Raw genomic sequence first — 24,700 nt, 5'->3', positions numbered from 1 at the left:
CTAACCCCCGAAAACCACCCCTTAATCAGATATCGTCGGAATATCGGGTTGAAATAAAGTATTTTAAGAATGGAGTACACCATACATCTAAACTTAAATTCGTAGACCAATAAAGATCATATGGTATTTCACTAAAAGCTCTTTAATTGTCGAAAATAATCATACCAAGGAAACTTTTGCTTCATATAAAGTAAAAGAGGGAGCAGCGGAGCGGGCCCGGGTCAGCCAGTAATTGCGGATTTTTTAAAATAAAGTAAATGCTTTTTTAATAAAACTTAGAATGAACTTTAATCAAATATACTTTTTTTTAACTTTTTTTCTAAAGCAAGCTAAAAGTAACAGCTGATAACTGACAGAAGAAAGAATGCAATTACAGAGTCACAAGCTGGAAAAAATTTGTCAACGCCGACTATATGAAAAATCCGCAATTACTTTTTGGGCAACCCAATATATAAATTTCTCTTAAATTTCATTTATAATTCTATATACTTTTACAGGAAATTTATAAAAACTTTTCTAAAATACTAAAAATAACTGGATTCATTTCTGTATTCCAGTCCGCTTCAACTTTCCTTAACTCTTGGTCCAATGCGGTCTCTTTCTCCTCTTCCGATTTCCGCAACATATCGTCTTCGACCGATCCAGGTATAGGCTGGCTGTTTGGGTCGAAATGGTTTGGGAACAATCTCCATGGAAATATTTCCTGGATAGAATTTGCATCATCTTGCTCGTCATCAGTCTCAGGAATACATTCCTCATCGTCACTTATGATTTGTTGACTTTGTGAGGCCTCACATTGTTGAACAATTTTTTGTTCACATGTTTAAACTGATGTAATTATAATTAAATTATGTTACATCTATATACAAAGGGTGATTTTTTAGGAGCCATAGGAAAGTTTTTCAAAAACAAAAAAAAAAACACATAAAATTAAGAAATATTCATGAAATCTTTATTTGAATCGATAACACGGTCCATATAGTTTAATGTTTGAAGATTATTTCATGCAAATGTTGACCGTGACTGCGCCTAAAATGGTCCATCCCCTTAGTCCAATTTTGGCATACTCTTTCTAACATTTCGGCCGGTATCTCAGGAATAAATGCTTCAATGTTGTCTTCCAATGCGTCAATTGAAGCGGGCTTGTCTGTATGGACGTGAAAGTCAACATTAATCCCCAACTAAGGCACCCATGAAAACAATTATTAGATAATAATTAAACCAAACATTCCCTTTTTTCTACCTTACTGCAGTTTACATCTTTACAACACACAAGAAATGAGCAAGACCCATAGCATACAGTGAGGGTCACACTCAATGAATTTTTATAACTCAATAATTGACGAACCAAATAGTTTCAATCCCACTTATCAGTTAAATCAACACCATCCCCCCCTTAAAAATAACACCCAGAACTAAAAACGTAGGATCCCAAATTCCTAATCGAAATAGCAGCTTACACAAGTTCGAATCCCCCATTCCCCTTACAAAAAAGGGCTACATAGTTTCCATATCAATGACAGTTTTATAACAACATGATGAGGATCCCACAACAAGAAAGGGTGACATAGCATAGAGATCAATGTACAATGAGGATCCCCTAACAAAAAAGGGCTACATAGTTTCCATATCAATGACAGTTTTATAACAACATGATGAGGATCCCACAACAAGAAAGGGTGACATAGCATAGAGATCAATGTACAATGAAGATCCCCTAACAAAAAAGGGCTACATAATTTCCATATCAATGACAGTTTTATAACAACATGATTTGACCCCATTAAAGAAGTAATTAAGAAGTAATAAAGAAGTAATTAAGAAGTAATTAACTCTCCATGCATAATTAATGTGAATTTAAACAGTCCAACTTACCCTACTAGTTAAGCTAGCCGCTTGAAATTTTGCACAAATACTTTTTATTAGTGTAGGTTGGTTGGGCCAAATCGGTCCATATTTTGATGTCGCTGCCATATAAACCAATCTTGGGTCTTGACTTGTTGAGCCTCTAGAGGGAGCAATTTTCGTCCGATTTGGCTGAAATTTTGCTCGCAGTGCTTTGGTATCACTTCCAACAACTGCGCTAAGCATGGTTAAAACCGGTTCATGTTTCGATATAGCTGCCATATAAACCGATCTTGGGTCTTGATTTGTTGAGCCTCTAGAGGGAGCAATTCTCGTCCGATTTTTGCACGCAGTGCTTTAGTATCACTTCCAACAACTGTGTTAAGTATGATTCAAATCGGTTCATAATCTGGTATAGCTGCCATATAAACCGATCTTGGATCTTGACTTCTTCAGCCAATAGAGCGCGCAATTCTCGACCGATTTGGTTGAAATTTTGCATGAGGTGTTTTGTTATGACTTCCAATAACTGTGCTAAGTATGGCGCAAATCGGTACATAACCTGATATAGCAGCCATATAAACCGATCTGGGATCTTGACTTCTTGAGCCTCTATAGGGCGCAATTCTCATCCAGTTTGGCAGAAATTTTGTACAACGGCTTCTCTCATGACCTTCATCATAATATGGTGTGAATCGATCAATAGCTTGATACAGCTCCCAAATAATCCTATCTCCCGTTTTGCTTCTTGAGCCCCAACAAGGCGCAATTCTTATCCGAATGTACCGAAATATTACACAATGACTTCTACAATGTTCAGCATTCATTAATGGTCCGAATCGGACTATAACTTGATATAGCTCCAATAGAATCACAGTTCTTACGCAATATTCTTTGTTTGCCTAAAGATAGAACTCGATAAATGCGATCCATGGTGGAGGGTATATATGATTCGACCCGGCCGAACTTAGCACGCTCTTACTTATTTGTTTTCTTTTATGTGATTTTTGGGGTTTTTGGGTTTACAATACAGCACTGTGCCAATACTATTGTGCGGCACTTTATATATTAGCCTAAATTTGGACATTCGTTTCATACTCTGCTCCCAAATAACTTTTGTTTGAATACGTACCACATTGCCCAACCGTTGCCTATGTCCCTACGTGGATTTTTGGTGGCTGGTGGTCGACTCCCCTTTAATAAATATTTATCCTACGCCACTGCTGCCCAGTCATATATTACTTTAACCTATGAAGAATACGACGACGACTACTACGAAACGTCGTATTCTCATCATTTTTAGTCTGGGCTAAAACTCAGTTGTACACAGTCTTTGTCATAAGCCGGTCGTCGACCATGTGAAAATCATTTGTGCGGCAGCCAAACATCGTTGAGACAACTATTACAAACATTTATCCAAACATTTCACCTTGTGGATTAGTCAAAGCGCAAATAGTTTGGCGTTCGTAGATTTCCCAAATAAAAAAAAAAGGAGACAGCTTAATGGCACATGAATGGCCGTTCGTTATTAGCGTGACTCTGAAAGATTATGACGGATTTGTTTTGGTTAAACGGTTGGCGGTCTTAAATTAATGACACATTTTCAGCATGTTTAGCGCGATTACAAACAAATGCAAAGATAAACAAAATAAACACACAACAAATTAATGAATGGTGCAGCAATTAGAGTGTAAGATATGTGCGTTCGTCTGTATGTGTTTAAGTTTGAGGCTAAATAATTCATGGCAATGTAAAATGTGACGAGAACCAATAAAACAGGCAACAATAAAATGCCTCATTGCTTTTTAGACCATACGCTCAAATTGAAGTGACCCCTATACTGGGAAACGAATTGAATCCAGCAACTAAATACATTATGTGTAATTTTAATAGATTTATTAAAAATTTTCATTTTTTTTTATCTTTGGGGGGATTGTGGAATAGGAAAAATTAAAAAAAAAAGAAAAAAGGTCCTTAGAACCATAAAGTTACTTAGAGGCACCTAGAGGTTAATAAATATCAAGCAACGGCCCTAAATGGTTTTAACACCCTCATTTGAAATATGAATACTTGTGTCTGCGTGGTGTAATATTTCGTTTTGCCCAAATTTGGCGAAATAACCCGACTGAAGAACAACAAGACAGCAAAAGCCGATGCGTTACCACCTGATCCTTGAGAGGTTGATAGAAACATATTTTAGGGCAAAGATCGCCTGTCTCGGCAGCAGCTTGCATACAGCAAAGGCAAATCCCCTGAAACAGCCCTTCACGATCTAGTCGGCTACATAGAGGGTTCTCTTGCAGTCAGGGAATATACAATGGTCTCATTTCTTGGCATTGAAGGTGCTTTCAATAATGTAAAACCGACGTCAATCATGAAGGAGTTGGAGTTCCTAGGCATCAACTCTACCGTCAGAAAGTTAATAACATACTTAGGGATCTGTGGATCTAAAAAGATGGATTAGCAAAGGAACCCCTCAAGGAGGTGTACTGTCTCCTCTACTTTGGAATATAGCCATATAGCCAGTATATTATTGTCTCTGGAAGAAAAAGATGTAAAAGTGGTCGCGTATGCTGATGACGTGGCAACTTCGGTTCGGGGAAAGTTTCCCATTCCTCTTAGAGATATACTTCAGGAAGTTCTATGTGCAACAGCGAAATGGGCTACCGAAAGTGGTCTAGGCGTAAATCCATGCAAGACAGAAGTAGTTGTTTTCAACAGCAGATACAAGTTGCCTACAGTGGCACCAGTCTCCTTGGGAGAAGAGAAGGTTCCATTTACAGAAAGCGCAAAATACCTGGGTGTTTTGCTGGACAGAAAATTGAACTTCTAATCCAACATTTTGGAAAGGGCAAGAAAGGCAACTCTTGCCCTGCAAGAGAGCTTTTAGCAAGAGTTGGGAGTTTAGACCGCGTGTCATGCAATGGCAATATACTGCAGTTGTCAGACCTATAATGCTATATGGTGTTGTGGCCTGGTGGACGGCGCTTCAAAAGTTCACCTACTGCTCAATTCCTAACCGAATCCAAAGGATGGCTTTGTTTGTGCATCAAAGTCGCACTGAGGACGACATCATCTGATGCACTGCAGCGACCACTGCCGTGAGGTTAAGCGAGCTTTCTCTTTGGTCATGTGACGGCTACGAACACTGTGTTATCCTTGATACAATATCCGATATCCCTGGCAGTGTAGCCGCTTTTTGATAAAACGTACTGTACCACTATTCCTGATAGAACCGATTGGAACTACGATATCCCTGGCAACAGAAGTTACATAGACTTCTATGTACGGATGGTTCCAAACTAGACGACCAGGTGGGCTTTGGGGTGTACTCTAAAGATCCAGAACTGGTCATATTGAAGAGGTTACCCGTTGCAATGTGTATCAAGCAGAGATGCTTATAATTAAGGAGGTGGTGGAGTGGCTAAGATATAATATCATTAGGACGATTGGCATTAATATCTTCTCAGACAGCCAGGCAGTCATTGAATCCCTGGAAAACGTATTTCTTAATACAAAAACCGCCCTCGACTATCGCAGATCTCTCAACGAGATGGCTGAACAGTTCAAAATTCACCTGTTCTGGGTGCCGGGCCACAGAGATATCCCAGGGAGCTTGCGAGCTTGCGAGACTAGGAACTACCCAACATATTCCAGGGACACTGGATGGGTATGCCTCTAGCGACATGTAAGCTAAGTTTTCGGGACCAGGCCCGAAGGGCAACGAATGATATATGGTCAGGAGGGGGAGACTGTGAGCATTCCAAAACTATGTGGCCTCATCTAGACTTGAAGAGGTCTACTGCTTTGCTGTCATTGGCTAGAACAGACGTTCGCTAGAACAGAACAGGTCACTGTCTAATCGAAAAACATGCTGACAGACTGAAAGTTGCCAGCAACGACTTTTGCAGAAGCTGTAGAAACATCGAAGAAGAAGAGACTATAGAACACCTTCTGTGTGTGTGGCCCGCTCTAGCAGTCAGAAGGAGTTCCACTTAAGGTTCTCATTTCTTTGAGAAACTGTCTGATTTAGCGGATGTGAACATTCGCAAGTTATTGGGCTTTGAAAGCGGATCGCGATGGTTCAACGGTAGGAACTAGAAGGCATCTTCCTTCTGCTGTTCCTGTGGTATCACAATGGACGAAAACGTCTAGGTGAGTCTGATGGTAGACTGCCACTTAAACCTAACCTAACCTATTATCAGTGTAGGTCGTTAGCTCCCATATAAACCGATCTCCCGATTTGACTTCTTGAGCCCTTACAAGCCCCAATTTTTGTTCGCGTTGTGTTCCGTTATGACTTCCAACAGCTGTGCCAAGTACGGTCCAAATCGGTCTATAACCAAATATGCTCCCATATAAACCGATCTCCCGATTTGCCTTCTGAAGTGCTTACAAGCCTTACAATTTTTGTCCGATTTAGCTGAAATTTTGCATGCGGTGTTCTGTTACGACTTCCAAAAACTGTGCCATGTGCGGTCCAAATCAGTCTATAACCTGATATAGCTCCCTTATAAGCCGGTCTCTCGACTATTCTTATTCGGTTCGTAGAAGCTTTAATTTTTGCTGGTTTGGCAAAAGTTTGGTATGTAGAATAAAGTAATGCCCTTCAACTAAATTTATTTTGCATAAGTTTTAAGAAGAATCCATGGTGGGGGGTTCCCAGGATTCGGTCCGGTCGAAGATTATTAAATTTCACAATTTTTGTTTGTTTCTCCCTCGAGACGAGCTGACTGATCGCAAATTATTCTTTGCAAATGGTGAAGGAAAGCCAGAGATCGCAACACACACCAACTACTATGGGACGCGTTTCGTCTTTGGCTAGAAGACTTTTCAACCGTATTAGGTGTGATGGCTTGGTATGTTGCATTTGTATCGTATTTATTGCAAAAACGACTCTATGATACAAATATCACATTAACCACGCTCGACAACCCTGTCTATTAGCTGAACTTTTCCCAATGTTGTAACCCTCATCAAAATCCACTGATTGGCAAAACTTAAATCAAATCGTTGAAGCAAAAATATACAGGGTTTGGAAGTTCTATGGAATAAAATCGCCAATTGTGTTGACAAATTTATATTGTTGCTATTATTTTGACCGTTCCGGACGAAGTTCCATGCTAGCCTCCCCAGGTGGTGGACTGGGGAAAGCTCATCCGATATGACGGGCACCGCAGAAATAAAATATGCGGGGCGAACCAACAAGTTCGCACAAGCAGGAGGTGTCCCGCTTGCACGATCACGATGGGTTCGTGCAACAAGGTCGCCAGCTGATGAGCCAAAGGAAATGGCCAACGTTGGCGCTCGCAAATCTTCATAAGATTCACCATCAAGAAAACACCCGTCTAGAGGGTCGCTGGCAGCCCCAGCACCAGGTATCAAAGCGATGGACCAATCCGCCATCCATCTAAAAAAAATTACGATTAAGAAACATCAAGCAGAAATAATGGAACTGACAATCCCCCGATGGCGACCTATGGATTCAGAACACGGTTTATGATAGGAACATTGGACGTCATAACTCTCTCAGAACCAGATGGAAACACCCGTAATCAAATCAACCACGTACATACCAGCAAACTCCATCTGGATTCGCTGATGGATGTGAAAACTAACTAGGTGCTGAGCTGACATCGATAGTGACCACATGCTCTTAGTGGCCACTCTACGTCTACGCCCAGCCGTAGTGAAAGGAACTCCAACAAAAATCACAAAGTTCAACATCTTAAACCTAGAAGACCCCCAAACAGCGCACGAATACAAGAAAACATCAACGCAGAAGTTGCAGAATAACATCCATACATGGATCGACATAACAGCAGCATTTAAGGAAACGGCCACCTCTATCATAGGCATTGCTCGACTATCCTAAAAATCATGAATAAGCGACGAAACTTTAGAGGAAATAAAACGCCGGAAACGTCTACGCAACGCTCTGCTACGGGCAAAATCAAGTTTAACTAAAATCGCGGCCAGGACTGAATATCGCGTAAATCCACGATTCATCATCTGTTGCGATGTTTCGAAGCACCGCGATCGTATTTTTGGAGCATTTCTTTCGACCAATTGACGCGAGCCTATTTTTGAGCGATTGACATATTAAGTGGGATTTAACGCGAACAAATTTTCTGGACGGCTCATGCAATATTGAACATATGCTGGTCCCACTAAAGCCTAAGGTTATCTCAATCGCACGATAGGTCACATGACGAATGGTTTTTGGAACAACAACTGATATTGAACGACCTTCACGAAATTCGTCATGAAGTCAACTACAACCTCGGTTGAATTCACCATACCATCGATAAACACTGGTCCTTGATGGAGCTCCATCGCAAAAAATTGAATTAAGTTCATCGATGCGCTCCCTACGACAAATACTTCGAATTTTCTGGCCAAACCGTATTTCAAATGAAGGATTTCTAATAAAAACAAACACTTCCCCTGTCGATGTAGAAATCCGGAGGAGAAAATTTACTTGGTTGGGTCATATCGTACGTCGACCGCGCGATGATATAGCGAGAAATGTCCTACACTAGAACCCGCAAGGACAGCGAGCTAGGAGACGCCGAAAACACATGGATCCACTGTGCGAAAAGAGAGTTGGAATCAACCCATATATCGTGGAATCAAGCCAAGGCTTAGGCCAACGATAGAGCTCGATGGAGAGAGTTTGTTGATGCCCTATGTTCACTCTGAACAGTTTACTATTGGTCATATTTCATTGTAATATATTTAATATACTCCAGTTGTAAAAATTTCATATATATATATATTATTTTGACCGCAGCGTATATATACCGGCATAATTTGTGTGCAATTTCCGGCCAGGACTGAAAATTGTGCACATCAATGCTCAGAGCTTTAAGAACAAAGTTGATGAGTATCGCTATATATTTGAGAAATGTTGACGTTATTGCGGTCTCTGAGACATGGTTTCAACCACATTATGGGAATGGTTACAGGTTTTTAAGATCCGATCGGGATGGCAGAGGTGGTTGAGTTGCTATCTATATAAGACATGACATAGATTTCAGACCCATTGCTTCATCTGGTTCAACAGACAAAGTTGAATATATTTTTGCCGAATTGCACTGTTTTGTGTAGAAAAGTTCTGGTTGGGGTTGTATACCGTCCTAATAAGAGAGTGAAATATGACGACTTTGTGAAGAGACTTGAGGATATAAACTGTAATTATAATGAGATAATAGAAATGTGCTTGAAGAGACACATTTGACGGAGAGCATGCAATCAATAGGGTAGCATGTTGTTAATTCCAATATTGCCACACACTATACAACGGCAACTGAGACTCTTATTGACTTGTTCTTCGTAAGTTCCAAGTCTGATGAGAAGTTTTATGATCAATTGTCGGCACCCCTATTTTCATAACATGATTTATGTTTCTTGACTTATGGCGTTCCTATGGAATAAACGAGTATATCATATAGGTTCAGAGACTATAGAAAGATTGATAATAACTCACTACTTTGTGAAATTGCCACCGTTGAGTGGCAGAAGCTTTAGGGTATGTCTTGCTTGGATGAACAGACTGGATTTCTTCAACGTAATGTGAGTCAGATTTTCGACAAATGTGTTCCGATGAAGACCCGAACTGTTTTTACGAATGGGAATTAGTGGTTTGATAATAATATTAAAGTATTAATACGTAATAGAGATTATACGTACTCTCGAGGGAAGCGTTTTAGAACACCTGAATGATTACAAGCGTGCGAGGAATCAGACCACTTCTTGTATAAAGACGAAGAAAAAAGCTTATTTTAGTCGTGCATTTCAAGAGGCATTGAACACGAAAGATACTTGGAGACATATTAAGCCAATTGTAATAGAAAGATGAATAGGATAATGCATCAATTGGTAGTCATGTTGATTTGGATGAGATTAATAGGAGATTCTTGAACATATCGTTTTCTGAGCCAAACGTAAATTTCTACGACAGTAAATTTAGTAACGTAAACCATAGTAGTAGCAACACCTCACCAGATTTACGTTTTGATCTTGAGCTTTTTGAATAAAGCGATATCGTTAGCGCTGTAGAATCGATAAAGTCTAATGCCATTGGTTCTGATGGTATTGACCCGAGATTTTTTTAGGATAATTCTACCCTTTATTCTTCCGTATATGTGCTTTTTTTTAACAATATTATTTTAAGGAGTTGCTATCCACAGTCTTGGAAACGGGCAAGGATAGTCCCAATACCAAAGAATAACCAGGAATTTAGGCCAATAGCAATACTTCCATACATCTCTAAGATATTTGAGACTCTAGTCAACCGGAAAATATCAGGATATATTGCGAATAATTTGCTGCTGACAGATTTTCAATCTGGTTTCCGGCCAAAGTTGCACTACTGCACTTTTGAAAATAGTTGAAGATGTAAGGATTGATATAGACAGCGATAAAGGTACCTTTCTTGTTCTTTTAGATCATTCGAGGGCACTCGACTCCGTGGATCCCAATATACTTTGCCTTGAACTGAAAGAACAACGAATCTTATATTTTCCCATATTTCGAATAGAAGCCAATCGGTATGTGTTGATAACCGGTGTTCTAGTTACCTTCCAGTCTCAAGAGGTGTTCTATTGAGTCCACTCCTTTTTTCCTTACATAGCAATGACCTTCCTGGACAGTTGCGGAACTGTGGTATTCACATGAATGCCGACGACATACAGCTGTATGTGAGCTCTTCGCCGGAGAGACTGATCGATGGCGTACTTCGCCTTAATGGGCAAACGCCTACGGACACATGGACAAACGCCTACGGACTAATTGTAATTGGTAGGAATCGGGTAACAATGCCGCCCAATCTTGATGTGGCAATTACTCGAACCCCAATTGAGATTGTTTCATCTGCAAGAAACCTTGGGTTGGAGTTTGATGATAAAGTTTCATGGAAGAATCATGTCAGTACGACGGTGGGCAGGACCTATAGCGTTTTATGAAACTTATATATGAGTCGACAGTACACCCCTTTGTCCATAAGAATGCTTTTGGCTAGGACATTTATTCTGCCGAAAGTATTATACCCTTGCGAGTTTTTTTACGGTTGTGATGTAACTCACAGGAATAAATTGCACGTAGCCTTTAACGATGTCGTTAGATATATTTTTGGTTTGCGTAGGAAAGATTCTGACTTTTCCAGACAAGTATATGATGTCTCATTTGACTAAGATACGCTCGTTGCAAATGATCCACAAGATTATTTATACCAATGAACCCTCATTTCTGGCTTCTGTATAGCGTTTTGCCAACTCTACAAGAGGTAAACAAGTAATGCATATACGTCATCAATATCGCTTATCTGAAGAACAGTTCTTTGTTAATGCTATACGTCTCTGGAATAATCTTCCCAATACTATTCAAATTATAAGTAATGAACGACAGTTCAAATCTTTGATTTACAATCATTTTGATAAATTATTGGTTTTGTCTTTTTTCTAACTTTTTATTTATTTATTTTAACAGTAACTTTGATTAAATTGTAAAATTTCATTTTAAGTTTCTTTTTCTGCTTTTTAAAAAATTTTTTAGCCTTTTTTTATTTCTTTATATTGGGTTGCCCAAAAAGTAATTGCGGATTTTTCATATAGTCGGCGTTGACAAATTTTTTCACAGCTTGTGACTCTGTAATTGCATTCTTTCTTCTGTCAGTTATCAGCTGTTACTTTTAGCTTGCCTTAGAAAAAAAGTGTAAAAAAGTATATTTGTTTAAAGTAAAAAATGCATTTACTTTCTTTTCAAAAATCCGCAATTACTTTTTGGGCAACCCAATATATTGCATCAGTAACTTTGCTTAAATTGTTAAATATTTTTTACCAATTAACCGTAGCGCAGAGGTTAGCATGTCCGCCTACGACGCTGAACGCCTGGGTTCGAACCCTGGCGAGACCATCAGAAAAAATTTTAAGCGGTGGTTTTCTCCACCTAATGCTGGCGACATTTGTGAGGTACTATGCCATGTAAAACTTCTCTCCAAAGAGGTGTCGCACTGCGGCTCGCCATTCGGACTCGGCTTTAAAAAGGAGGCCTCTTATCATTGAGCTTAAACTTGAATCGGACTGCACTCATTGATATGTGAGAAGTTTGCCCCTGTTCCTTTGTGGAATGTTCATGGGCAAAATTTGCATTTGCATTGTTCTATTTAAATCAAAACTTGCTGAACTCGTTGTATTTATCAATTTACCAACCTATGCTCTATATAAGACATTGTCTTTTGTATGGGTTTTATGATAATAAAATACAAATACACTCAACCAAATTTGTTATTCAAAACACCAAAAATGTTTGCTAAAACAGCAGTTTTCGCCTGCTGAAAATGGGAAAGCAGACATTACTGCTGTTTCAGCAAACATAGGGCTGCTGTATTAGCAAACATTTTTTACTGCTATTTCAATTAACAAAATCTTATGCTTTGAGTATACAAGTCTGCCGAAACAAAATTTTGTTACTTGTCTTCATTACTTTAGGTTTTAGATTTTTTTTGTTAGAAATTTTTTTGGAAGAGATGGTTTTAGTGTGTGGAATATTACTGTAAAGAAGCTACCTGGTACATCCACTGGTATACATTTCGAAATGTGGCTGAGCTAGCTCGCAGTTTTAGTTATAGCTCTACTAATGTGCACATGACTGGCATGGCCTTTTGTATCTAAATTTAAAGAAAGAAGGTTATGGAAAGTATTCATTTAGTGGTGAATATAAACATCCACTGAGACACACATTTGCATATGTGTTCTATTTTTATACCCTCCACCATAAGATGGGGGGTATACTAATTTCGTCATTCTGTTTGTAACTACCCGAAATATTCGTCTGAGACCCCATAAAGTATATATATTCTTGATCGTCGCGACATTTTATGTCGATCTAGCCATGTGCGTCCGTCTGTCCGTCCGTCCGTACGTTCGTCCGTCTGTCTGTCGAAAGCACGCTAACTTCCGAAGGAGTAAAGATAGCCGCTTGAAATTTTGCACAAATACTTCTTATTAGTGTAGGTCGTAAAATGGGCCATATCGGTCCATGTTTTGATATAGCTGGCATATAAACCGATCTTGGGTCTTGACTTCTTGAGCCTCTAGAGTGCGCAATTCTAATCCGATTGGAATGAAATTTTGCACGACGTGTTTTGTTTTGATATCCAACAACTGTGCCAAGTATGGTTCAAATCGGTCCATAACCTGATATAGCTGCCATATAAACCGATCTTGGGTCTTGACTTCTTGAGCCTCTAGAGTGCGCAATTCTTATCCGATTGGAATGAAATTTTGCACGACTTGTTTTGTTATGATATCCAACAACTGTGCGAAGTATGGTTCAAATCGGTCCATAACCTGATATAGCTGTCATATAAACCGATCTTGGGTCTTGACTTCTTGAGCCTCTAGAGTGCGCAATTCTTATCCGATTGGAATGAAATTTTGCACGACGTGTTTTGTTATAATATCCAACAACTGTGCCAAGTGTGGTTCAAATCGGTTTATAACCTGATATAGCTGTCATATAAACAGATCTTGGGACTTGACTTCTTGAGCTTCTAGAGGGCGCAATTCCTATCCGAATTGGCAAAAATTTTTCATGAATTATTTTATTCTTACTTTCAACAATTGTGTCAAATAAGGTTCAAATCGGTTCATAACCTGATATAGCTGCCATATAAACCGATCTGGGATCTTGATTTCTTGAGCCTCTAGAGGTCGCAATTATTATCCGATTTGCCTGAAATTTTGTACTACGAATCCTTTCATGATCATCAACATACGTGTTTATTATGATCTGAATCGGTCTATAGCCCGATACAGTTCCCATATAAATCGATCTCTCTATTTTCTTGAGCCCCAAAGGGTGCAATTCTTATTCGAATTGGCTGCCATTTTACACAGTTCTGCGTGATGTGGTCCAAACCGGACCATATTATATCTTTTTTGCCAAAGAAAAGATGCCGGGAAAAGAACTCGACAAATGCGATCCATGGTGGAGGGTATATAAGATTCGGCCCGGCCGAACTTAGCACGCTTTTACTTGTTTCTTCTAACATCCCCTTCATAATTAGGCAGCAGTCATTTTTAGCAAACAACAGACTTTTCAACAGTAGGCCTGCTGCTCTGAAAATGCAGTACTACTGCTATAAAAGTATAACTACTGCTACCATAGCAGCAGAATTAACTGCTAATATTCAGCAGACAGTGTTTGCTATTTTCAGCTAACTTTTTTCTATGAGAGTAGCTTAAAAATTGACAAAGTTACTAGAAAAACACGGAAAAAAAAACCAAGGCAAAATTTTGATATTTTAAAATTAAACTATTCATATCTCCTTAACGATAAAAAGTTGTGGACTTGCGTTGGGGCAGGAGCTGGAGACAAGGTGTTTCAGTCTCCGACTAACCACACACTTCTAGTGCCTTAATTATGATCTGGGGAATCTTACTTCTGCTGCATTTTCTCTCTCACTAGGTTATCATGTTGGGTTAAAGCAGGGTTCACTAAAGAAGGTTAATTCTCTTGCCCAACAACTGATGTGTTTTATTTTAGTACTATATAGTACATATCACGATCAATCGTTTCTTTTTATCTGTTATCGCTTAATATCGAAAAATTAAGGTATGGTTATGCTCTCGTATATGTAGAATAAATGTATCGTAAATGTAAAGAGGAAATTATGCTTATTATAAAATGTAGCAAACAAAACAATTTTATTAACAAAAAAGACTTGAAAGTGAGGGAGGGTCTGACGTCGGGAAACTTCACGCATACCTCGAGGGCAGGTCGGAGGAAACGGCCCCCCCACGATGTGGTGCGAGAAGTCGGCATTAAATAACGGTCAACAATCAGCGCTCGAACCGTAAAGGCTCGAACTGAGTTTCTCTCTGTGTTACTGTATGCTACGTGACAAGACTATCAACGGTTCTCCGGAGATAATGTAGTTTGAAGGCGGGCGAGAAGGGGAAACCCTCAAGGTTGGTGTGTTGTCGGGATTCGCTTTTCCGGGAGGGAGAAATGGAGATCGAATCCTGTTTTTGAAGAGAATGATACCTCGATCTTTATAGATATCTCCAAGATGGAGACATGGACTGGATTGGGGCCATACTCCGACACACAAAATATCGGTACGTCGGTGAGACTGCCGGACTGTTCCTTCGGGCAGAGCTCTGTGCCATAACGATATCCACAAAGGAGATTCTGGGAAGGGATTTAGAGTTTTCAAAATCAGTGTACAAATATGGCGGCTTTCAAGGCAGTGGGCTCTAGGACGGTGAGGTCGAAGTTTTTGACGAAATGTTTGGAATCCCTGAATAGACTCCAGTTTCACAGTATAGTGCTAACATGGATTTGTGCATACGGCGGCGCCCTATTAGAGCTTACCCTTACTCTTTTCTTATAATTTATTTTTATCACATGTTTTTCATTTTCTTTTCACCATAGGTCAGACTGGCCACCGAGTGAACTCATTCAACCTAAACTAAATATTAACAATAAATTCTGATAAATTCCACAAAGAAATCATAAAGTAGGAGAAAAGCAGTATTCAAAATAAAATTTTTGAATTTAAAATTTTTGAAACGTAAACTTTTTTTTTTTACTGAATTCTACTTTTCGGTTACGGTTGACAGACGTTCGGTAATCACTTGTATGTTCATAAGCAAAAACAAAACAGCTGACACGTGTTTCTAAATTTACGGTATGTTTACGAGAGCATAACCCGGCCTTTACCAGTACAACTTTGCATTGATATTCTATCCAGAACATCTAACTTACACTGGAAGGGACTAAAATATTGGGTTGCCCAAAAAGTAATTCAGAAGAAAGAATGCAATTACAGAGTCACAAGCTGTGAAAAAATTTGTCAACGCCGACTATATGAAAAATCCGCAATTACTTTTTGGGCAACCCAATAAACCTAGTGGGAATCCACTAGGCGGTCAAATTTCTGTACACTGCCAAATTTAGATTTTAGTTTTTATGTGCATTAATACCATTAAAATATAAAACACTGAAATAGGTTAAATTCATCAGCTGGGCGGGAGTGTTTTAGGCGATGGGGCATCCACTGAGTGACTTGGCCCTGAAAATATATATCATATTCATGGTCTACTCTAGAAAAACCTTTTATTTGAGCCCCATATTGCAATGGTCACCAAATACGTCCTGTTTGGGGGGTGTTATGATGATGGGTGGGCCTCAAAAACTCTTTCGCGAATGTAGATTCGTGCTCCACTGAGCCCCATATTGTTATGGTCGGTAAATTTGTACTCTTTGGTGGGTGTTTTGGTGGAGGGGTGGCCCCCTAAGCACCACATCCGAAATTTGGATACTAAATTTTTGTTTTTAGATTACTATTAGAGGGCCTACAAAATTTCGCTTAAATCGCACCACCTATCTCCGAGATCTGGGTTTTCAGAAATCACAAAATTTAGTACCTTATTTCCACCACGGGATCACTATGCGCCATCTTCTGTGAAAATGTCAAGAAAATGGGTTTAGCCGTTTTTGAGTCTACACGGAACAGACAAAAAAAGTAACAAACAAACATAAATTGATTTTTATACCCTCCACCATAGGAAGGGGGGGTATACTAATTTCGTCATTCCTCGAAATATGCGTCTAAGACCCCAGTATCTATATTCATGATCCTCATGACATTTTAAGTCGATCTAGCCATGTCCGTCCGTCTGTCCAAAGCACGCTTACTTTCGCAGGAGTAAAGTTAGACGCTTGAAATTTTGCTCAAATATATCTTATAAATGTAGGGAGGTTGGGATTGTAAGTGGGCCAAATCGGTCCATGTTTTGATATAGCTGCCATATAAACCGACCTTGGGTCTTGTCTTCTTGAGCATCTAGAGGGCGCAGTTCTTATCCGATTTGGCTGAAAATATGCACGTGGTGGTATGTTATAACTCTCAACAACTGTATTAAATATGGTTCAAATTGGTCCATAACCTGATATATTGGGTTGCCCAAAAAGTAATTGTGGATTTTTCATATAGTCGGCATTGACAAATTTTTTCACAGCTTGTGACTCTGTAATTGCATTCTTTCTTCCGTCAGTTATCAACTGTTACTTTTAGCTTGCTTTAGAAAAAAAGTGTAAAAAAGTATATTTGATTAAAGTTCATTCTAAGTTTTATTAAAAATGCATTTACTTTCTTTTAAAAAATCCGCAATTACTTTAGCAATTACCAATAGCTGCCATATAAACCAATCTTCTTGCCTCTTCTTGCTGCTTGCCTTCTTGAGCCAATAGAGGGCGCAATCCTCATCCAATTTGGCTAAAATTTTCCACAAACTTGTTTGTTATTACTTCCAACAATTGTCCCAAGTATAGTTCAAATCGGTCCATAACCTGATATAGCTGTTATATAAACCGATCTGGGATCTTGACTTCTTGAGCCTCTAGAGGGCGCAATTCTTATCCGATATTGCTTAAATTTTGTATCCCATGATCTTCAATATACATGTCCAATATGGTCTTAATCGAGCTCCCATCTGAACCGAACTCGCAATTATGCTTCTTGAGCCCCTACAAGGCGCAATTCTTATCCGAATGAACTGAAACATTACCCAAATACTTCTACTATGGTCTTCAACATTCAATTCACTTATGGTGCTATATCTCCAATAGCATAACAATTCTTATCCATTATTCCTTGTTTGCCTAAAAAGAGATACCGCCTAAAGAACTCGACAAATGCGATCCATGGTGGAGGGTATATAAGATACGGTCCGGCCGAACTTAGCATGTTCTTACTTGTAATAATGGGTTGCCCAAAAAGTAATTGCGGATTTTTCATATAGTCGGCGTTGACAAATTTTTTTACAGCTTGTGACTCTGTAATTGCATTCTTTCTTTTGTCAGTTATCAGCTGTTACTTTTAGCTTGCTTTAGAAAAAAGTGTAAAAGTAAAGTTCATTCTAAGCTTTATTAAAAATGCATTTACTTTCTTTTAAAAAATCCGCAATTACTTTTTGGGCAACCCAATACATAAGATTTACATGTATTTTTTCTAAATTGTAATTTTTTTTATACTTTCTTTCATTGCAGAAATTTCGCTTCTATGGCATTTCCAAATAAACAAAGGCGGGGGAAATCTGCAGCATTATCCCCTTAGATAAATAACACACACACACACACACACATGGAATTTTTAAAATGGAATTGATTTTCCGTAACTTAACCGTAATAGCCTAAAAATACAACAACAAAAATTTTACTAAAGAAACTACAAATAACCACGACAACAAATGTTTCGAAACGATAATACATTATTTAGTCTAAGGAAATACTACAAAACAGATACTAAAATGTAATAAAATTTTTATTAAAAAGTTGCTGAAACTACCAAACACACACCCTTGCAGAGATAAACAAGACAACACAAAGTTTTTAAAACTATGGAAATTTTCTAAAGAAACTTAAACGGAAACTGAAACCCAACAATTACTTATTGCTTAAGAACAAGAAGTCTTCGAAGATTGTCTAACGATAAAAGCCATGAAAGAATTTATGAAATAATTTTTTACATATATTTTTCTGCCATCTTTACATTATTGTCTACATCAATATAAAATTGTTTACAAACATTATAACAAAAGAAAAGAACAAAAACAAAAACAAAAACAAATGCTACTACTATACAACGCAAACTTTATACTCGTAAATTTTTAATTTAACTGACCAAAGGCGTAATAACTAGAACGACAAAATACAATCAATGAGGATATTATTGATTTTTTCAATACTACATGCAAACCAAATCTAACAAATCTCGAATTTCATCGTAACGTATACAACCAGAGAGAGTGCGAAAGAGAGAGAGAGAGAGAGAGAGAGAGAGAGAGATCAAGGGAGAAAACACGGATTGAACGTCATAAAACTCTCTCAACAACATTAAGCATCGCAACATCATTAAACACCTGACGGTTTTCAAATTTCAACTTTAAGAGGGCCATCTTAAGGCATAGAAAGGCTGAAGCTTTAAGGAAAACAGTTTTGAAAGTTATTTTCTCTATCGCTCACAATTAGAGTTTTGTTGCAGAAGCATAACCAAAGTGCCGTTATTCGGCCTGTATTTCGCACACTCTTTCTTACTGTTGCTGTCATTTATTGTAATTCGTATTTAACCTGTGCTACGTTCTTGCTGGAACACCTTTATTGTAATATGATGGTCAACCTGTTGCCATTGATCCTTTAAGAATACCAAAAAAAAACAACAACAACAGCAAGCATGTTTAAAATACGCCAACGCAGCTGTCTTTTGTTAACCCTAGTCCTAATTCTATTGCCATGTGTTATTGTTTTAATGATAATGGGTCCAGAATTATCCACCGAACAATCGCTGTCACAGCGCCTAGGCGAATGTCATATGCGCTTGCAATATTTGGAGTCCATGTATAGGACGCGTCAAGAAGATGTCACCCTATTGGCACAGTATTTGATGCAGTTGCAAAACACCAGCAGTGGGGTGACCGCCATTCCTGCCGGCGGTGGTGCGGCAATGCTAGATAAAAACTCCTCTACTCTGTTAAATTCTGCCGCCGCGCCTACTTCTCTGCTGGATGGCCTATCAGCAGAGGCACGTCAAATTTTACGCAATGCCTCTCAACTACATTCGCAACAAATGCATTTGTCTGCCTCATCGAATGTTCGTTTGCCCACGGCCTATCATTTTTTGCCTCATCTCTCGGATGATCCGAATTCTTTGCGTCCCGCCCTATTACGTTCCCATGGCCGCTCCGACGTAAGCATTGTCTTAGGCATACCCACAGTGATGCGAGAAAAACAATCCTATCTCTTGGGTACTTTGCATAATCTCATTGAGAATATGAACGAAGAGGAGCAAAATGAGACTTTAATAGTTGTCTATATTGGAGAAAATGATGCAGAGAGTGTACAACAGATAGCCAAAACGGTGGAGGTAGCATTTGAACCCTATTTGGAATGTGGTCTAATTGAGATTATAGCCCCTTCCCCATCGTATTATCCGAATTTTGATAGGCTAAGGATAACACTGAACGATTCGTTGGAGCGAGTAAGATGGAGAAGTAAACAGAATTTGGATTTTGCCTATCTCATGGCTTATGCACAGACAAAAGGTGAGTAAAGAAGATAAAAACAATATAAACGCTGAACACCCAAAACGAGTCTTGGTTTCTTAGTTTCTATACTGTAGACCAGTGATGGGCACACTACCACTATTGAAAAGACCAAACTGTGTTTTTGTATCAGCTTCATCTAATTTCAACTAAATGAAATAGCTTTGAAATAGAGTCGGCCGAACCAGGCAACACATAGTTGTTTACACTGTACGTGTTTGTCTGTTTGTTTTTATAAATATTTGTGGGTGCATATGCTGTCCATCTATGCCGTAGACGATTTCTCGCTGCAGGCAAACGTTTGAGGCTATGTTTAGTTTTAGGCGGAGTTTGGCTCATTTTGATTAAATAGTTGTGAGTCCCTAGGACAAACCAGAAAACGAGCAAAAGCTAGAACGTCAAACCACAGGAATGTACATCCTCTGGAGGTTACCTGGCCTAAGTCCCCAACTCCTTCCTATGGAGTTGCGACAAGAGTAGAGCGCATTTGACTCCCTACTCAACATTCTTTATCCATTTCCTCCCCATGAAATAACACTCCAAAATCGAAAATGAAATAAGTCCCCAAAATGCTCTATGGAAAACAAAAACAACTATTTTTGGGGAGTTATTTTGTTTTTATTTTGTTTCACAATCTCAAAAATGAAACAAATCCCCAAACTAACTAAGCGAGGACCTGCTGAAAAATATTGTGAAGTTATTATTGTAGCAGTTTATTGTGTTCTATCTTTCGTCTGCTTGATTTTGTTAAGTGTCAAGACCCAGGAACTCTGCGACTAAGATGGGGTGCGTCCACAGGGATCTGGGTCTGAGTCCAGTGGGTAAGGTGACGTGTATCGTGCGGTCCCTGGCTACAATCGGGTCATACATCTGGCACGTCGGCATCAATCCTAGCTCTGTAGGAATTGAGGCGGCTGCATCTGCCGGAACGTAACTGAGCCAGAACTACTCTGGTTTGCCGGGGGAGATCGATTTCTTCAGGTGCAATGGGAGGCGGTCGTTCTCCAAGGACTACACTTCTCAGTGTACGTGAAGTTATTAGTGGTCAAAGATTACAAGCCAAGATTGGTTCTGTAACAAGGTCGTTACATAATGGGATGAGTTCCAACAGCTTATCTGTTAATGCTTCTAAGACTAAGGCTTTACTTCTTTCTACTCATCCCGGCATTCAACTGAATTTGACTTAAAATGTTGAGAACATTGATTTTGTCCATAGTCTGAAATGCTTGGCTGTCACCATTTATGATAAACTCGCATTTGATGTGCATATTGGTAGCGTAGTTAGTCAAACTAATGTAGCACTTTGCCAGCTATACAACTGTGATCTAATGTTACCACTTCCATTAAAGGAGAGACTTGTACGTGCTTAAAAAATGCCACATATCTTTTATTGTATTGAGGTTTTTTGTGCAACTACGGCTGAAAATCTTAGTGGACTTAAACTTTCAGTAATTCAGGTAGTCCGTTATCTGCATTCAGTTCGTCGCTATTCCCATATTTCTCCTTATGTTGAGCGATTTTTGGGATGTTCCTCCCCCAAGTTGATTGATTTCAGATGTCTGATATTTTAGCACAAAATATTCAAAGCGCAACTCGTTTAGTTTTGGTCGTACGCGACGAAATCAGATTATCATTCCTATGGCCCAAGGTTATATGAGCAAATCATTTCAAGTTAGAATTGCCAGATGATGCAACTGTATGCCTAATAACTTAAAAGATTTCTTGATATCAGATAACACCTATAGAAAAAGTTTACTCCGTTGGCAACACCTACATAACGGTAATCCATTTTTTAGTAGTTTGGCTGTGTTGATAATTTCACCTCAATGAATAATTTATATATATATATATATATATATATATATACTAGCTGACGCGGGCCCGCTCCGCTGCGCCTTCTTTTACTTTATATGGAACAAACGTTTCCTTGGAATATTTATTTTCGATTGACTAACAGCTTAACAATGTAGGTGCCTTTATCTGAATCCCATATGATCTTTATTGGTCTGCGAATTAAAGTTTGGATGTAAGGTGTACTCCATTCTTAAAATACTTTATTTCAGCCCGCTCTCATGATATCTGATTTAGGGGTGTTTCCGAAAACTTGGCCCTGAAAAAATATCAGAATCGTGCTCTTCTTCCAAAAACCATTGATTTAAACCCCATATTGCCATTGGTTTAGGGGAGTTTACACGATGAGGTATGTATGGTATGTGGCCTCTGCAGAGCGGCAGCTTCACCCTATCCTATTCCGGTCACTGTCCACATCAAAAACAACAAAGAGTTTTCTGTGAGCTTGATTCCTTTCCATGGCTATCGCTTAGATATCTACCAAAAGTCAAAATAGCAGGTCATAACAGTGAATCTTTCCATGCCATTTCAATCGACTCAGATTAAAACTGCGCATGAGTATTGAAAGCCAAAGCAGAACAATTGCGAATTTGTCCATTAAAAAACTGCAGCAAAACTTCTTTGGGCAAATAGGTTTCTAAACCCCTTAAAACCTCAATAATCTGAAGTTATTACCAAGGGCGAAGAAAAATTCAAACTGATAAAAGTTCCATGTATCTTTAGTGACTATTAGTTCTCCGTTAACTTTTCGTATTTCTCTTTACTTTCAGGCACTTTCTATGTCCAACTGGAGGATGACATATTGGCCAAAAGGCATTTCATAACCACCATGAAAAAATTCGCCATCACTAAAAGTGCTTTGACCAAACCCGACCAGCCACCATGGTTTCTCTTGGACTTTTGCCAATTGGGTTTCATAGGTAAAATGTTCAAGTCAGCCGAGCTGCCTTATCTCATAACCTATTTCCAAATGTTCTACAATGATAAGCCCGTCGATTGGCTGCTGGCCTATTTTATGGAGTCCAAAGTGTGTCGCAATGATCTCGATCAGAAACATTGCAATCAAGAGAAGGCCAAATATTGGCTACACTATCGGCCTTCGTTGTTCCAGCATATAGGCACCAGTTCGTCGCTGAGAGGTAAGGTGCAAAAACTCAAGGATAAACAATTCGGTTCGAAAGTACCCACCTTTTATGCCCATAATCATAATCCACCGGCCCAGGTTAAGACAAATATAGCGCCGTATAAAAACTTTCAACTGAAGCGAGCTTATCGTGGAGAAACCTACTTTTGGGGTCTCTTGCCCCAGCCGGGCGATCAAGTGCAGTTCATTTTCGAAAAACCCACTGGACTCAAGCACTATCTGTTTCGAAGTGGCAATTCAGAACATCCTTCAGATCGTTTCTACAATACCACAATAGAAGTTTTACCCGCCGATACATTGAGTGAAAGTTCCCCCGTGTGGAGTTTTTACAACTCCACCACAGATGGCTATCTTATAGTGGGGGCCTTTGACAATATGGGTGTTGCAGAGGGATCGATAGATTCGAAAATTGGAGCCATAAAGGAGATACGTTTGCATGTGCATGGTGACAGTGAAAATTGGGCTTTACTCAGTGAAATTGATCTGCAAGCGGAGGGGAGCAACAAAAGATGATGGGTGTATGGTGAAATGCAACAGGGGGCGCAAGTGACACCCCAAATACAAATGACGAATCTCGGAACAACTGATGGTGATGTTGAGCAAAGGCTTACTTCTATGGTAGTATAATCTTACACCTTCTCCTTCTCCTCCTCCTCATCCTCCTCCTCGTATTAGCAAGCTGTGTTTTATGATGATGATGACGTTGACGTTGACGTTAATGGCCATGACGACCTACAAAACCATTTGGACTTGTTTGTCCACAATATGCTACTCCAAGGTGTTTTATTTTCTAAGTGTTTTTTTTTTATTATTATTATTACACAACACACATACCCGTGCATACAAACTTTTGCAGCAATCACACAGCAAACAAACACATAAGGGGTTTTCCACAACAAAACGAACAATGCTCAATAAGAATATGTTTTGAATGTTCTTGTATAAGTTTTCGTCTTTTTGGTACCAACAAAAAAACTCTTGGAAGTTTTTTTTTTATAAAAATGGAGTGTTTAAACCAGGGCAGCGGAGTCTAGCCCTCAGCTCCGAGTCTAAGTTGGAGTATTAAGCCGAAGTCGGAGCTAATGTGACCAACCTCGAACCAAACTCCGACTTTGGCTCAATAGTCCGACTCCGGTCGACTCCGCAGCCCTGGTTGTAACAATATCTTTGAAAAAATGTTGTAAAAAATACTTGAAGCCTTAGCAGATTGGTATTTAACCACTTAAAAAAATCAAGAAAATCAAAAGCATTTTTCAAGCTGTCCTCTTTGTGATGGAATGCCCCATGTACATAATACGTATAATATCTACTACTACTACTATATGTCAGGTGATGTTGTGACTAACCACAGTTTTGTTTTGTTTTTTTTGTTTTATAAGCCTCCATTTGCGGCTACAGCAACAACGATAAGGAAGATAGTAAATATGTTTTTTTATTGTAAAAAGTATTTGTATAAGGATATGACATAGAGAAGAAGTGAAACAAAAAAGAAAACTAAAGAATTTATACAAACGAAAAGTGGTAACAGGTGATGTAGACGATAAATCACCACAAGTGTAAACACTATGGTGCCCCCTTTCGTTGGATAAATGACAGTTTGATGTTGTAAACCCCCTCTTAAGGATGAGATGCTCATGAGCATTGTAACTGGCAACTGGTCAAAAGATTGCAAGCAAATGCCAATATTTTAGGAAGGTTTTTTTTATTTTTTTTTATTATATTTTTCATATAATTTAAGCAAAGGAGCGTA

General features: G+C 38.9%; 1 protein-coding gene across 3 annotated transcripts in view; it reads left to right on the top strand.

The window, feature by feature from the left end:
- Positions 1-23,944, top strand: part of LOC106094012 (alpha-1,3-mannosyl-glycoprotein 4-beta-N-acetylglucosaminyltransferase A) — a 73,490-nt gene extending 49,546 nt beyond the window's left edge. Inside the window, exons 1-3 of one of the 3 annotated variants that reach the window (XM_013261190.2) lie at positions 3,166-3,535; positions 17,905-19,955; positions 22,577-23,944. In XM_013261190.2, the coding sequence (XP_013116644.1) occupies positions 19,088-19,955; positions 22,577-23,463 (1,755 nt within the window). In that variant the 5' untranslated portion in view covers positions 3,166-3,535; positions 17,905-19,087 and the 3' untranslated portion in view covers positions 23,464-23,944. Of the gene's footprint in view, positions 1-3,165; positions 3,726-17,904; positions 19,956-22,576 lie in introns of those variants that run through there. The other 2 variants (XM_013261189.2, XM_059364168.1) reach the window with 2 other exon arrangements.
- The last annotated feature ends 756 nt before the right edge of the window (positions 23,945-24,700 follow it).

Source organism: Stomoxys calcitrans, chromosome 1 (genome assembly GCF_963082655.1).
Source record: "Stomoxys calcitrans chromosome 1, idStoCalc2.1, whole genome shotgun sequence".
NCBI classification, from domain to species: Eukaryota; Metazoa; Arthropoda; class Insecta; order Diptera; family Muscidae; genus Stomoxys; species Stomoxys calcitrans.
The sequence above is the reverse complement of the archived record's forward strand: the minus strand, read 5'-3'. Positions and strand labels throughout refer to the sequence as shown.